General features: G+C 47.8%; 1 protein-coding gene across 1 annotated transcript in view; it reads left to right on the forward strand.

The window, feature by feature from the left end:
• The window catches only part of NCOR1 (nuclear receptor corepressor 1), a 154,224-nt gene that overhangs the window by 125,763 nt on the left and 15,116 nt on the right, over window positions 1-13,345 (forward strand). Inside the window, 8 exon segments of the mRNA XM_048518672.1 lie at window positions 282-461; window positions 2,663-2,828; window positions 4,686-5,188; window positions 6,350-6,481; window positions 8,059-8,210; window positions 8,790-9,013; window positions 11,160-11,297; window positions 12,988-13,130. Of these exon segments, the coding sequence (XP_048374629.1) occupies window positions 282-461; window positions 2,663-2,828; window positions 4,686-5,188; window positions 6,350-6,481; window positions 8,059-8,210; window positions 8,790-9,013; window positions 11,160-11,297; window positions 12,988-13,130 (1,638 nt within the window).

Genomic DNA, 13,345 nt, shown 5'->3' on the forward strand with positions numbered 1-13,345 from the left:
AAATACATTAAAAAAAACCCAACAACACAACTGTATGCCTGATGGTAACATCGTCCAAATTGTGGGACCTCTCTGCTCTGCATTTAGTAGACATCCTTCTCTTCCCTGGGAACTGTAGGGAAGTGAGGGATTTCCACCATTTACCTTCACCAAACTGGGGAGGCTGCGATGGTGAAACTGGCATATAAAACATGTACGGATTAGTAGTGGAGGATCTACCTTTTGTCGCCAGTCCCGGTGTGCCACTGTCTCTGAAAGCATTTCTCCTGTTTGTCTGGCAGGGCACCCCTCACATCTGGCAGCATCTGCAGTTGCAAATGCTGAGAGAGAACGAGAGCGGGAGAGAGAGAAGGAACGAGAGCGGGAGCGAGAGCGGGAGCGGGAGCGGGAGCGAGAGAGAGAACGGGAGCGCGAGAGGGAGAGGATAGCAGCGGTTCCCTCGGAGCTTTATCTTCGTCCAGGTGAGTGTCTGTTGCCAGATCTTTGAACTGGAGCCCAAGTGCAGCAAATACAAAAAGGAATTGGGTAAGCCCGAGAGGGCCAAACGCCATTCCTTACTTCCTCCCCACTTCTGAAGTTGAAGAACAGAAGGGAAGAGTTTCCTATGCTTTTAATAGCTCAGACACACTTATTTTGAATTAAGGTTGGATGTCAGCATGTGCTTCTGCATGTAAGAGTTCTTTCTGTGAGTCTGGGCATGTCTTTCAACCAGAAGCAAAACAGCGCAGAGCTGTGACTCATGCAGAGACACAATAAAGAGCCTCTGTGAAAGCCATGTGTTTTCTCAGCTCCAGATCTTCCCTGTCATACTTTCCAGTAGCAGTGACTGAGTTGTTTTTTTTTATGGCGTGGGTTGGAAGTGGTAAAGAAGGCAATTTAGTAACGGCTGGATTTCATGCTGCTGTTATAGAGGGAGCCTGAGGAGGTACAATAGATAGCTGAGATAATTATTCTACTTCCCCCGCTCCTTTTCCTGCAGTGATTCACACCAACACATTTCTTTTACAACGCAAGAAATAACTTTATTGTTTGATCTTTAGAAGGGCTCGATGCTTAATGGTTTGGTGGATAAATAAATGAACATAACAAAGTACTGTTTTCAGCCAAGGACAGTAGAACTGTGCGTTAAAACTGTTACAATTTCTCTCTCTCACACACACCTGTCCCAGACAGCATGTTTTTATCACAGAGAACCCTCCTCCTTAAACCCAAGAATTTCAACCTATTAAAATAGGGTGAGCTTGTCTCTTGGGATATTTCCCTCAGTCCTTTGCAAGTCCCGAACATACTATTTCTCTTCAGGTAACACAAGGGCAACGAGGATGATTGAAGGATTGGAGCATCTTCCTTATGAGGAAAGGCTGCAGCGTTTGGGACTCTTTAGTTTGGAGAGGAGACACCTGAGGGGGGATATGATTGAAGTCTATAAAATTATGCATGGGGTAGAAAATGTTGACAGAGAGAATTTTTTCTCTCTTTCTCACAATACTAGAACCAGGGGGCATACATTGAAGATGCTGGGGGGAAGAATTAGGACTAATAAAAGGAAACACTTCTTCACACAACGTGTGATTGGTGTTTGGAATATGCTGCCACAGGAGGTGGTGATGGCCACTAACCTGGATAGCTTTAAAAAGGGCTTGGACAGATTTATGGAGGAGAAGTCGATCTCTGGCTACCAATCTTGATCCTCCTTGATCTCAGATTGCAAATGCCTTAGCAGACCAGGTGCTCAGGAGCAGCAGCAGCAGAAGGCCATTGCTTTCACCTCCTGTATGTGAGCTCCCAAAGGCACCTGGTGGGCCACTGCGAGTAGCAGAAAGCTGGACTAGATGGACTCTGGTCTGATCCAGCAGGCTAGTTCTTATGTTCTTATGTTCTTAAGATATCTGCTTTGTTTCCTGACTCTATCAGCCCGTGAGCCCTGTGTATTTTTGCTATAGATATCTGAGTTATTTTCCTTCATTGGGCAAAGTTTAACTGCCTAATCCCTCTGGATTTGCTGGGATGCCAGGAAGGTGAAACTCGAGGTTGCCCATTTAACTTGAGGCTTTCACAGAGGCTCTTTATTGTGTCTCTGCATGAGTCACAGCTCTAGGCTGTTTTACTTCTGGTTGAAAGACACATCCAGACTCACAGAAAGTTTAACAAAGTTTAACTGTAAAGATATCAGAGTTCTTTTTCTTCACTGGGCAAAGCTTAACTACCTAACTATTCTCCCAGGAGAATTCTCCCAACCTCTTTCTCTATTGCTTCCCCAAACCCAATTTTATTCTCTTTCCCCTCTCCCCGGGGTTTTGCAGCCTTTCATTGGCTGACGCTGATTAGTACCTGCCCAATCCCTCTGTAGGTGGGGATTATCTGGGATGCTAGGAGGGTGAAACTCGAGGTTGTCCATCACAGCCTTCACCGAGACTATGTCATTTGGGTTGCTCTCTGTTCCTGGAGCAATTCATCCAGCTGCATCCGAGGTGGAGATGGGGCTGAATTAACCAACCCTGGCAGGGCTAGTTGGATCAAAGGGATACATCTTGCAGGGATGCTTGCCTGGATCAAAGGGATACATCTTGCAGGGATGCTTCCCTCTTCCTCTGTTGATGGATGTTGTATGCTCATAAAAGGGTTTTAGATATTTGATTCAGTCTTTCTTCACACCCATCAGGTGCTGAGCAGCCAGGGAGACCTGGAAGCCATGGCTACGTCCGCTCACCCTCCCCTTCAGTCAGGAGCCAAGAGAATATCTTACAGCAGAGGCCCAGCATTTTCCAGGGATCCAATGGAACAAGCGTGATCACCCCTCTGGATCCCACCGCCCAATTACGCATCATGTACGGTTGGAGAGTTTGTGTCAAAAATCTGCCACAGTTTGTTTCAAAAATCTGTTTGCTGATGAATCTGTTTGCTGACCAACAGCCAGAAATTCCTGGGGTGGGCAGAGCACATGGTTTGCTTTCAGAAAGTCCCTGGTCCCATCCCAGGCTTTTCTAGTAAAGGCGGCTCTCAGGACATGAGGCAAAGACAATTGCTGAGACTTTGGGAAACTGTAATGTAGATCTTGTAGACAGTTGGGGGCTAAAGGGGACCAGTGGTAAAAAGTGTCATCCAGTCGCAGCCCCCGTTAACTGTGACCCCTCGTGAGGTTTTTAAAGCAAGAGATGTTCAGAGGTGGTTTGCCATTGCCTACTTCCATGTTGCAACCCTGGTCGGCCATGGTGGTCTTCCATTCAAATACTAACCATGGCCGAACTTACTTTGCTTCTAAGATTTAACGAGATTGGGCTAGTCTGGGACATGCAGGTCATGGGCCTGTGGTAGCATTGGTTTAAGGCAGCCGCTTTTCAGGTAAGGTGCTTGAGTTCTCTTTCATGGGATGGCAACTACACTGCTTAGAGTATTTCCACTTAGAAGAATGACAAAGTGGGTTACACAAGGGTGGAGTGAGGGGGAACTGCGCCCAGGGCACGCGTGTGCTCTGCGCCCCATCACACCCAGGGACGCCCTCGCCATGTCCCCGCAGGGGCGCGCACCCGATACATCACACACACCCCTTGGCGCTACACCACTGGGGTTACATTTGTAGTCCCAAGACACTTGAATTGAAATTGGCGATATTTCGAACACAGCCAAGGGCATGCATCATGTAGGGCCGTTGCATGATTGTTATAGGTAGATTGCCAGGGTTTAAATCAGTTGATGGTAGCTGCGTCAATCTACAGAGTGTCCATAAATGCCCCCTGGCTTCCCCCTGGCTTGCAAGAGAAGGCTCATGCATCTGGGATGGCTACAGCTGGTCTTGCACCTTTGCTGAAGAGGCTGTTCATCCTAGGCTAGCTGTGGACTCCAGAGGACAGGAGAAACATCAGAGAAATAAACGGGGACAAAGAGGCTTTAGTATACCATGCTGTCAGCAGCTTTCTGTCAGCCACTGTTACCACTAAGGCCCTTTCCGCACATGCAGAATAATGCGCTTACAATCCACTTTCAATTCACTTTGTAGCTCGATTTTACTGTGCGAAATAGCAAAATCCACTTGCAGTCAGTTGTGAAAGTGGATCGAAAGTGCATTATTCTGCATGTGCGGAAGGGACCTCAAAGTTGCTCCAAGAGCATAATGCATCTAAAACGGTGCTTCTTACATTTGTTTAATCTGATAATTAGAACCTGATTTTCAGAGATAAAAAAAGACGGTGGTGAAGCACTTTCAGGTAAATACGTATGTAGAAGATGCCTGCACTTGTCCCTGCAGGCATCAGCTTGGAAGAGGGGATTCCTTGTTCTAACAAAAAAGTTGGGAATGCCTGTCCCAAGATGTTGGTACTTATTATTTTATTTAGTTATTAGGCTTCTAGGCTGCCTCTCCCTGTTAAACGGGCTCAGGGTGGCTTACATAAATTAAACCAACATCTTAAAACACAGTTGCCATACAAAGTCCCAGCGCCTTAATTTCTGCTGTGATTCAGCCAGAGGGGGAATGAAGTAGTGATAACATATAGGACCACTAAACTAAGCACAAAGGAAAACAAAGTCAGGAAGCTGGAAGAGGACAGGAAGGGGAGGCCAACCGGTTGGAATACGGTTGCAGTAGTGGCAACAGGCTCATGTCTGTGAAGCTCTAGGACTGGTGAAAGTGCCCCCAAAATCCTATCCTGGTCAAATACCCTGAGCTATTTCGTTTTTGCCAACAGGCAGCTCCCTCCTGGTGCTCCCTCCATAACGCAGGGGTTGCCCGCTTCACGCTACAACACGGCTGCCGACGCCTTGGCCGCTCTGGTGGACGCAGCTGCCTCTGCCCCTCAGATGGACGTGGCCAAGTCCAAAGAGAGCAAGCATGATGGCGGCCGGATCGAAGAAAACATGGGCCGCCGGTCGGGAGTGATTAGCGAACAGCAGCAGATGGAACAGAAGGCGCTGGAGGCGGAGAAGAGGGGGCCTTCCGGCCCATATACGTCTTCGTCGTCCAGCTTTTCCAGCAGCAAGCCTCAGAGCCAGTCGTCTTCGGCCATCTTCTCGGAAGCTGGGAAGGACAAAGGCCCCCCCTCCATATCCAAGTACGAGGAGGAGTTGCGGACCCGCGGGAAGACCACCATCACGGCCGCCAACTTCATCGATGTGATCATCACGCGGCAGATCGCCTCCGACAAGGATGCCCGGGACCGCGGCTCCCAGAGCTCAGATTCTTCCAGCAGTCGTATGTTTACTTTCCCTGGCTTTTCTGCTTCTCCAGCTAGGCTTGGCTTGGCAGCAGTGTTAAGGGGAAGCTGAATGAGAGTGTCTTTTGGCATTGCTATTCCTCCTTTAGTTTGGATATGAGCGCAGGGCTGCTGAGAGTCACCACTGCCTCTTCTCTCCCCAGGACAAAGATGTCCTCCTGCAACACACTTTCCCCTACACCCCTGATGTTCAGAATAACATACACAGCCTCTTGGGATAGAACAGGTGCATGGCTGCTGTTCTCCAGCAGCATTTAGCCTGGGCCTCCAGGATTTTATTCCTCTCCTGTTCCTCCCCTTTTCCATTGCTGCTTACTCCAGCCCTGTACCAGCTCTATGTAGCTTCCCGTTGTGGCTGGTAGAAGCTGAGCACATGAGGCTCAGTAAGGACAATTTTGCAGATTTACTAAATGTTGTATTTTGTTTACAGAATTCTGATCTCTTTTTCCTATACGTGATCTCTTTTTTCTATTTCTGTGACCAAGGCTGAATGTGTTTTGCCCTGGATCTTTTAAAAATGTTCTGTCCTGGCATTCCACATTCCAGAATCTGTAACCTGAATAAATTGCGCAGATTGAGCAATCGTGCATAATTCTGCAGATTTTTTTCACAATTTCTGTCATTAAAAAAAAATCTTCTGCTTTTATGAGATGGGGATGATAAGTCTTGGCAGAAACTGTATCCTCCCCCCCTCGTCCCCCCACATATGCCCTTTTAGCAGGTATTACTCAAGACCTTCAAGACTATATTTTAAACTACTTGTTTAAAATGACAGCTTCTTTCTGCACCCTTGACAACTTTTTCTGTGTTTCTGCATCAGCATGGTGTTCGCACAGGCCTGTCACACAAAATGGCGCAAACGAAGTTTTTTACTTGGGGGTGAAAAATAAAAATCTTGGCAAATTAAGAGAATGATCTAGAACTTGGAAAGTCTGCCTTTCAGGTTCCAAAAATTCTTTATCAAAGACAAGTTTAAGTTATTTTTTTACTACCTCAGATACAGGTAGCTGCAGTTGAACTCTGCTCTAAAGCAGAAAAGGAAATGTCTGTTGGAGGTCTAGTCTGAAATAAGCCCCACTCCGTTCAGTATTCTCAGCAGGTAAATAAAGGAAATTTTCTCTTTTTCTGTGTCCCCACAGTCTCCTCTTCCCACCGATACGAACCACCCAGAGATGCTATTGAGGTGATCAGCCCTGCAAACTCACCAATCCCTCCCCAGGAAAAGATGCCACCTTATCAGCAAGAGGCCCCCAAAATGACTCAGGCAGAAAGTAAGTTTGGGTGCTCGACGCTGTGTCCCTGTGTCCCCGTCACCATATTGTAAATTCCAATCCAATCCAAAAACCTTTATTAGGCATAAACCAGAAGTACCATACATTCCAAATACAAAACAGGATCATTGTTATATTTCATGTAGAACATGGATTAAAAATGTAGCAACTGCTTCAGAAATTTCTACATGAGGGCTGTTCAGTAGCTTAGATATTTTTAGTTTGTCTGAGAGAAACATACATTCTAGAGGTAGTAAAGCTCCCAGATCGGTTCTAATATCATTATACCTCGAACAGTAAAGCAGGATATGAGGGATTGAGTCCATAGCGTTGGGACAGTACCGACAACAACGCTCACTTCGTGGGATGTTAAGGAGACGACCTTGAAGGTAGACAGAGGGGAATGAGTTGCACCTTGCTCTTGTTATGACCCATCTGCAGTTATAATTAACAAGCTGTTCTAAATATACAGCAGGGCTAGATTTCGGGGGTGTGATCCCAAAGTAGAGAGGGGAACAGGATCTTTGTGCAGCCCTCAGGAGGGATTGGTATTCCTGGTCGTACAGTCTGATCTCTAGATGATGGTAAATTTCCGTGGCGGAAAGCATATGAAGGGACTCCCGTGAGAAACCCAAGGAGAAGATTTTTTTTCCAATATGGAGCCACCACTTCGAAAGCAGAAGCTCCCTCATTTTTAGCAAAGATAAACTTTTTGGATCTGTGCAGAAGCGTAGACGCAGCCAAAACTTAAATGTTACAGCCCATGCCCTAGTATTTTGATTTCTCCTTGATGTTTGTAAAGCCAGTCTAAGACTTTTTTTAAGCCAGCGCAAGCACTGGGCTATTACTGACCCATGGAGTGACATCACACCTCGACGTTTACTAGGCAGACTGTGTTTACAGAGTGGTTTGCCACTGCCTTCCCCAGTCACTTTACCACCAGCAAGCTGGGTACTCATTTTACTGACTTCGGAAAGATGGAAGGCTGAGTGAACCGTGAGCCGGCTACCTGAAGCTGACTTCTAGCGGGATCGAACTCAAATTGTGAGCAGAGGTTTGACTGCAGTACTGCGTCTTGCCACTCTGGGCCATGGGGCTCTTGCAGAATGTTAAAGGGCATCCAGTAAACGACACTGTGCATCACTAGTAAACTTACCCCTGCTGGGTAGGTGAAGTTTGCTTGTTCAGAGCAGTATCAGGAGTGTCTCTGGGCACCTTTGCACCTGCAGAATAATTCAAATTGAGTCCACTTTCAATGCACTTTCACAATTGTTTGCAAGTGGATTGCGCTATTTCGCACAGTAAAATCCAGCTGCAAAGTGCATTGAAAGTGGATTGAAAGTGAATTATTCTGTATATGCAAAAGTGCCTTAGTTGCAGATGCTAAGGAAAGTTGGCAGGACCTTCCACTGGATATAAGGTTGGCTCATCAAATGCTGCCCTTGAACGTTCGTTCTCAGTAACAAAACTGCAGGTTCTGTTTGTCCACTGTTGGGAAAAGGAAGCCGCCTTTGCCTGATTCAGCAAAGCAGTTCTGCGAAACAGTCGTTTCTTTCCTTTCCCCATCTGTTCTCCAGGAGACTGCAACCGTCAGTACGAGGGGCCAGTTCACCCTTACAGGCCGCAGCAAGATTCACCATCGCCACAGACACCCCCTTCCTCCCAGGCCGAAGGAATGGGACCTGTGCCACGAACCCACCGCCTGATCACTCTGGCCGATCATATCTGTGTAAGTGCTGGCCCCCAGCTGCAGAGAAGGTCCTTCGGGGATAGGCGGCCTATAAGTTTAATAAAATAAATAAATAAATAAATAGCCTTGGTCTTTCTCTGAAGGCACTTAAGCAAAGGGATAAGAAAAACCTGTCTCATAGATTAATGGGAAGCAATTTAAATTACAAACTGCCCAGATACAAGCTTTGATTGCTGCCCAGAAACTGAATTCTGCTCAACAGAGAACTCGAAATCTCGGCTCAATGTTTTGCCTTTTGATTTGGGCACTTTTGCATTTGTCATGCTAAAGAGTGTATGTGGGGCGGAGGAGGAATTTACAGAGCAAACCTGTGCTGAATTACTGCACTCTAAGCCTTTTGAAATTAATAGGGTTAGATTGGAGCCATTCTCCTTAGAACTGCACTATTAATGTAGTGGAGAAGTCAAGCGTGGCCACTGAATACTTTGGGCACTGAAAACCCTCATCCATTTCTCTGTTGGGTACCAGTTTGGGTCTTTGATTCTTAGCTGGATTTTGAGTGATGGAGGATGAATATCTCACAGGGCTGTGTTACCGTTGTTTCTGTTCTCTCTCCAGCAAATCATTACGCAGGATTTTGCTCGAAGCCAAGCTTCTACTCAGCCGTCTCTCCAGCCTCCCACTAGCACATTCCAAACCTCTGCTCCCACCAGTGTCACCACATCAAGCCGGGTGAAGACTTCTAACCGCTACAGCCCTGAAGTGCAGATGCAGCCTGGCCCCCACCAACGGTCTGGGGCCCGAGTGTCTCCAGAAAACCTCTCTGACAAAAGCAGGGGAAGGTGGAGTGGATTTATGCCCTTTTTCCTCCTCTTGTGTGTGTGCCATCAGACATGGCAAGGCTAGAGACTTTTGGCGGTAGTTTGCCGCCATCTGCCTCCATGTGAGCTAAGAGAGTTTGGAGAGAACTGTGACTGCCCAAGGTTACGCAGCAGGATTCAAGTGGAGGCCTGGGGGATTGAACCTGGTTCTCCAGATTAGAGTTCTGTGCTAGTAACCACTACGCCACACTGGTTCTCTCTTTCCCTCTCTCACTGGTGACATATGAATGAGCCTGGGGAATCCTTAGGCTATATGCATTCCGCCCTCCCCCAATAATGAACAGTGTTCTGTTTTGTAGCGAACCAAAGTCTGTCTTCACATTCAAAGTGCAGGCTCTAGTTTGCTGCTGGTGCTCCCCCCTGATCGCACCCCTACCCCCAATATCAGGATTCCAGAGTCTTGCTGAATCCTGGTTGGGGGACAAATATTTGTGATTTGCGCATTGACAGCAACCTGTAGTGTGAAGCTGAAGTGGAATTACTGAGCCCTGGGCGGGGGAGTGTGTGAGTCCAAGGAGCCCCCCCTCCCCTGGCCCGGTTCAGTCATGTAATGACAAACCATCACCAGTCATCATGCCTGGAGCCTGCCCTTGCTCGCTTGGGTCAGAGATTGTTTTCTGTCTTCCCTTGTGTTGTGTATACTCCATTCCTTTGAGTACACTTAAGGCATCTCATAACAGCATATTTAGTCACGGTACAGTAACTTGGGAACTTAGTTACAGTGGCACTAACAGAAACCATTTCAGAGTATGCAGATTATTAACTTCAGCTGTCTTGGATGCTTCTTTCCGAAAGGCCTGAAGAGACCACCCTTGTGATGCTTGCTCTGGTAGCCATTACAATCATACCAAAGAGCTTTTCTTAAGTCTAGCTAGGACAGTGGTGGCGAACCTATGGCACGGGTGCCAGAGGTGGCACTCAGAGCCCTCTCTGTGGGCACACGCAAACAGAGTTCGTCGTGTGTGTGTGTGTGGGGAAATCGCCCCTCACACACACACACATCTAGGTTGGCCTGGGCTGCTAGGCTTGATTATTAGCATTAAACCTAAGACCTAGTTTTGCGGGAGCAGTGTAGGTAACCCTGTTAAGCGCTGTTAAACTCCACTGATTTTCATGCGAAGAACTAAAGCTCGATCCTTTACCTTGGAGTAAGCTCGGTTGCTGGCAATGGGGCTTGCTTCTGAGTAAACCCTCCTAGGGTCGTGATTTACCTGTTCAAAGAGTTGCACGGTTGCTTCAAATCAAAGCCAAGTACCACCAAACTTACTCCCGAGTAACACACAGCCTCGGAGCCAACCGTCTTTTCTAAACTAAAACCTCAGTATTCAGGTTAAATTGCCCTGTTGGCACTTTGAGATAAATAAGTGGGTTTTGGGTTGCAATTTGGGCACTCGGTCTCGAAAAGGTTCGCCATCACTGAGCTAGGAATATGTGGAGAGTGTGGAACAGTATACTTCTTCCCTCTCTGCCGTTTTTCTGTGCACGTTTTCTGCGCAGCTGAGTCAGCTTGCACGCTAACCAGTGTTCCGTCTAACCACTGTCCCCTAACGTGGCAGGCATATCGTTAAAAGCAGAGAGCGTTTGTCCCAGAGAGATGGGCAAGATCCCAGTCGCTCAACCTTGGCTAAGGGATCTTACTCTGCCCCTAAGAGACTGTTCTCTGAACTCACGCCTGTAGCTGAAAAGTCCTTGTGCCTGCTTTCCCCAGATGGAAAGCCGGGTAGATCCTTAAAGCTTAAAATGTTGCAGTTTGCAAACAGCTCACATTACCTGGCTGAACACATGGTCCAGAAAATGGCTGCTGCCTTCCACAGCTCGGGCATGAGGTCTGTGCTCCAGCAGAAGGAAAGAGAAAAGAGACCTCCGCCCTCTCTTCCCAGCCATTTATCAGATCCCAGACCCCACCCTCCTTTGACCAGGTCAGGCTGGGTCAAGATATCATTTCCTCCTAGGTCAGGCAGCATTTCCTGATGTTTCTCTGGAATTTCCAAGTCCCCCAAGTCTATGATACCTGATGGGAGGAGGGGAGAAAAGAAAAAGGGAGGGGGGGGGAGCCATTTCTCCACAGATCATACCAACCCTCCTGTCTTGTGTTGCATTCTTTCAGGCTTGGAAAGTCCCCCGAGAGAAGCCACCTTTCCTCAGAGCCTTACGAGCCGATCTCACCGCCCCAAGCCTCAGCTGTGCACGAGAAGCAAGACACCTTGTTGTTGCTCTCCCAAAGATCTGAGCCTTTGGAACAGAGGTACCACACCGCAGCTTTGCTCACTTTCTTATTTGCATGACGTTATCCAGGCTGTCCAGGCTGTTTGTGTGTGACCCAGTTACCAAATTTGCAACAAATTCTTCCCAAGCTATCAGACAGGTAGAAAAATCTCTGGAAGTGGCAAATACCTGGATGCCTTGTAAGGGGATTCAGAGCTTTAAAAGGAGTGTTGCAGGACTTCAAAGAAAAATGGATGTATCAAAGCAGAAGAAGCCCACAGAAATGTCTGCTTTGATCGATTCATCTTCAAAGCATCACAAAACTTGTGTTTGGTGCAACAAGGTGGCCCAGAATTGGGAGTGGGGTAGCGGGGAGATAACATCTGACTTCCAAATGGCTGACGTACATCTGTATGATACTTCAAGCTGCAACAGCCAATACATCTTGTTTTACTAAAGAAATGGGAGGTGCAAAGGTGGCCCCAACTACCAATGAGAGACAGAATTTGCTTCAATGGACGCAATTTTTTGTACGGAAGCCTACTTGAAGGCATTTGTTCCCTTCTCCTGCAAATTGGGAAGCTTGAAGAGCATTTCCATGTTCTTGAGGTGCTTCAGACCATCCTAAAAGCTCTTGCTGAAGTAGTCCAAAATCCCCTGACCACAAGAAGTGCCGAAATGTTGGCCATAAAGCTTGCCTCGTAATCAGAGACCAACATTTTAGTGGAGGTGATGCCGAAGCTATGTATGACAGTGAGGGCGAACCTTTTTGAGACCTAGTGCCCAAATTGCAACCCAAACCCCGCTTATTTATCGCAAAGTGCCAACCCAGCAATATAACCTGAATGCTGAGGTTTTAGTTTAGAAAAAACCAGTTGGCTCCCTCTTCCTCCGCCCCACCGGCTTGAGCAGGGGTCAGCCTGCTCTAGCCTCCAGCAGAGATCCCAACGCACCACTCTGTGCCTCTCTAGCATCCCTGCCTCCTCTGCGCCCCCCCCACCCTGGCACCCACAGGCAGCAGCCACCACAGAAGCCACAGCAGGCACCAGAGCCCGCCAGCCGAAGTCCCTCCCTGCTCACCGCCCAGTGCACCACGCATAGCCTGCGAGTGGCTCAGTGGCCCAGGCCAGCCTAGGTGTGTGTGTGGGGGTGTGTGATTTTCCGCCCCCCACATGATGAACTCTGTGTGCGCGTGTCCACAGAGAGGGCTCCGAGTGCCACCTCTGGCACCCGTGCCATAGGTTCACCATCACTGATGTATGAGATGAAATGTTAACTCTCTTCAACCAAGTGGGGGGGGGGAGTGTACATTTTGGAGGGCGGAGGAGCAAAGCAGGCAAGGCAGTTGGTCCTAGTGAATCTTTTTGTAGGATGTCTTAAGGTTGGTCCCTCAAGAAGTCCCTCCCCTTAGAGACCAAGCCTCTAAACTTCATATTTTGCTGACAGGCAGATGCTCTCCCTTCCCCCTTACAATTGTTTCGTAACTTTGAAGTTGTTGATTTCGGGATCTGTGTCTGTCTCGTGGGCTGCTTCAAATCGTGTCGTTGAAGTAGCTTGTGCGTTGAAGTATTTTTGAGCATAACGTTGAGTACCTATTTTGTGAAGTAGGCACCAAAGTTGTAAGACACTTTAAAAAATAATGAAATTAGTGTTGGGGGGGGGGGGGGGGTGCTGCCGCCCTTGCTTTTGTTGTTAATGTCTTCCTCGGGTGCCTCCTTGGGCCTCTGCAGGACGGACTCTCGTTCTCCAGGGAGCATGAGCTACCTGCCTTCGTTTTTCACTAAGCTCGAGAGCACCTCGCCGATGGTGAAGTCCAAGAAACAGGAGATATTTCGTAAGTTGAACTCCAGTGGTGGAGGCGACTCTGAGATGGGTAAGAGGGGTTTTGCCTTTTTCCTTTTTTTTTGTTCTTTTTTTGTAGACTTCGCAAAACTAATTCCCAGTCTGTGTGCTGGAGCCCAATAGTTTGACATAAGAGAAGTACTTGTGTGGTAGAGTCAAGGTAAAGCAAAGATCCCCTCTGTCTCTGCATGAGTCACTGCTCTGATTTGCCTGTCAGCCTCCACCGGGGATGAGGCTGTATCTCAG

This window comes from Sphaerodactylus townsendi, linkage group LG16 (genome assembly GCF_021028975.2).
Source record: "Sphaerodactylus townsendi isolate TG3544 linkage group LG16, MPM_Stown_v2.3, whole genome shotgun sequence".
Classification (NCBI taxonomy): domain Eukaryota; kingdom Metazoa; phylum Chordata; class Lepidosauria; order Squamata; family Sphaerodactylidae; genus Sphaerodactylus; species Sphaerodactylus townsendi.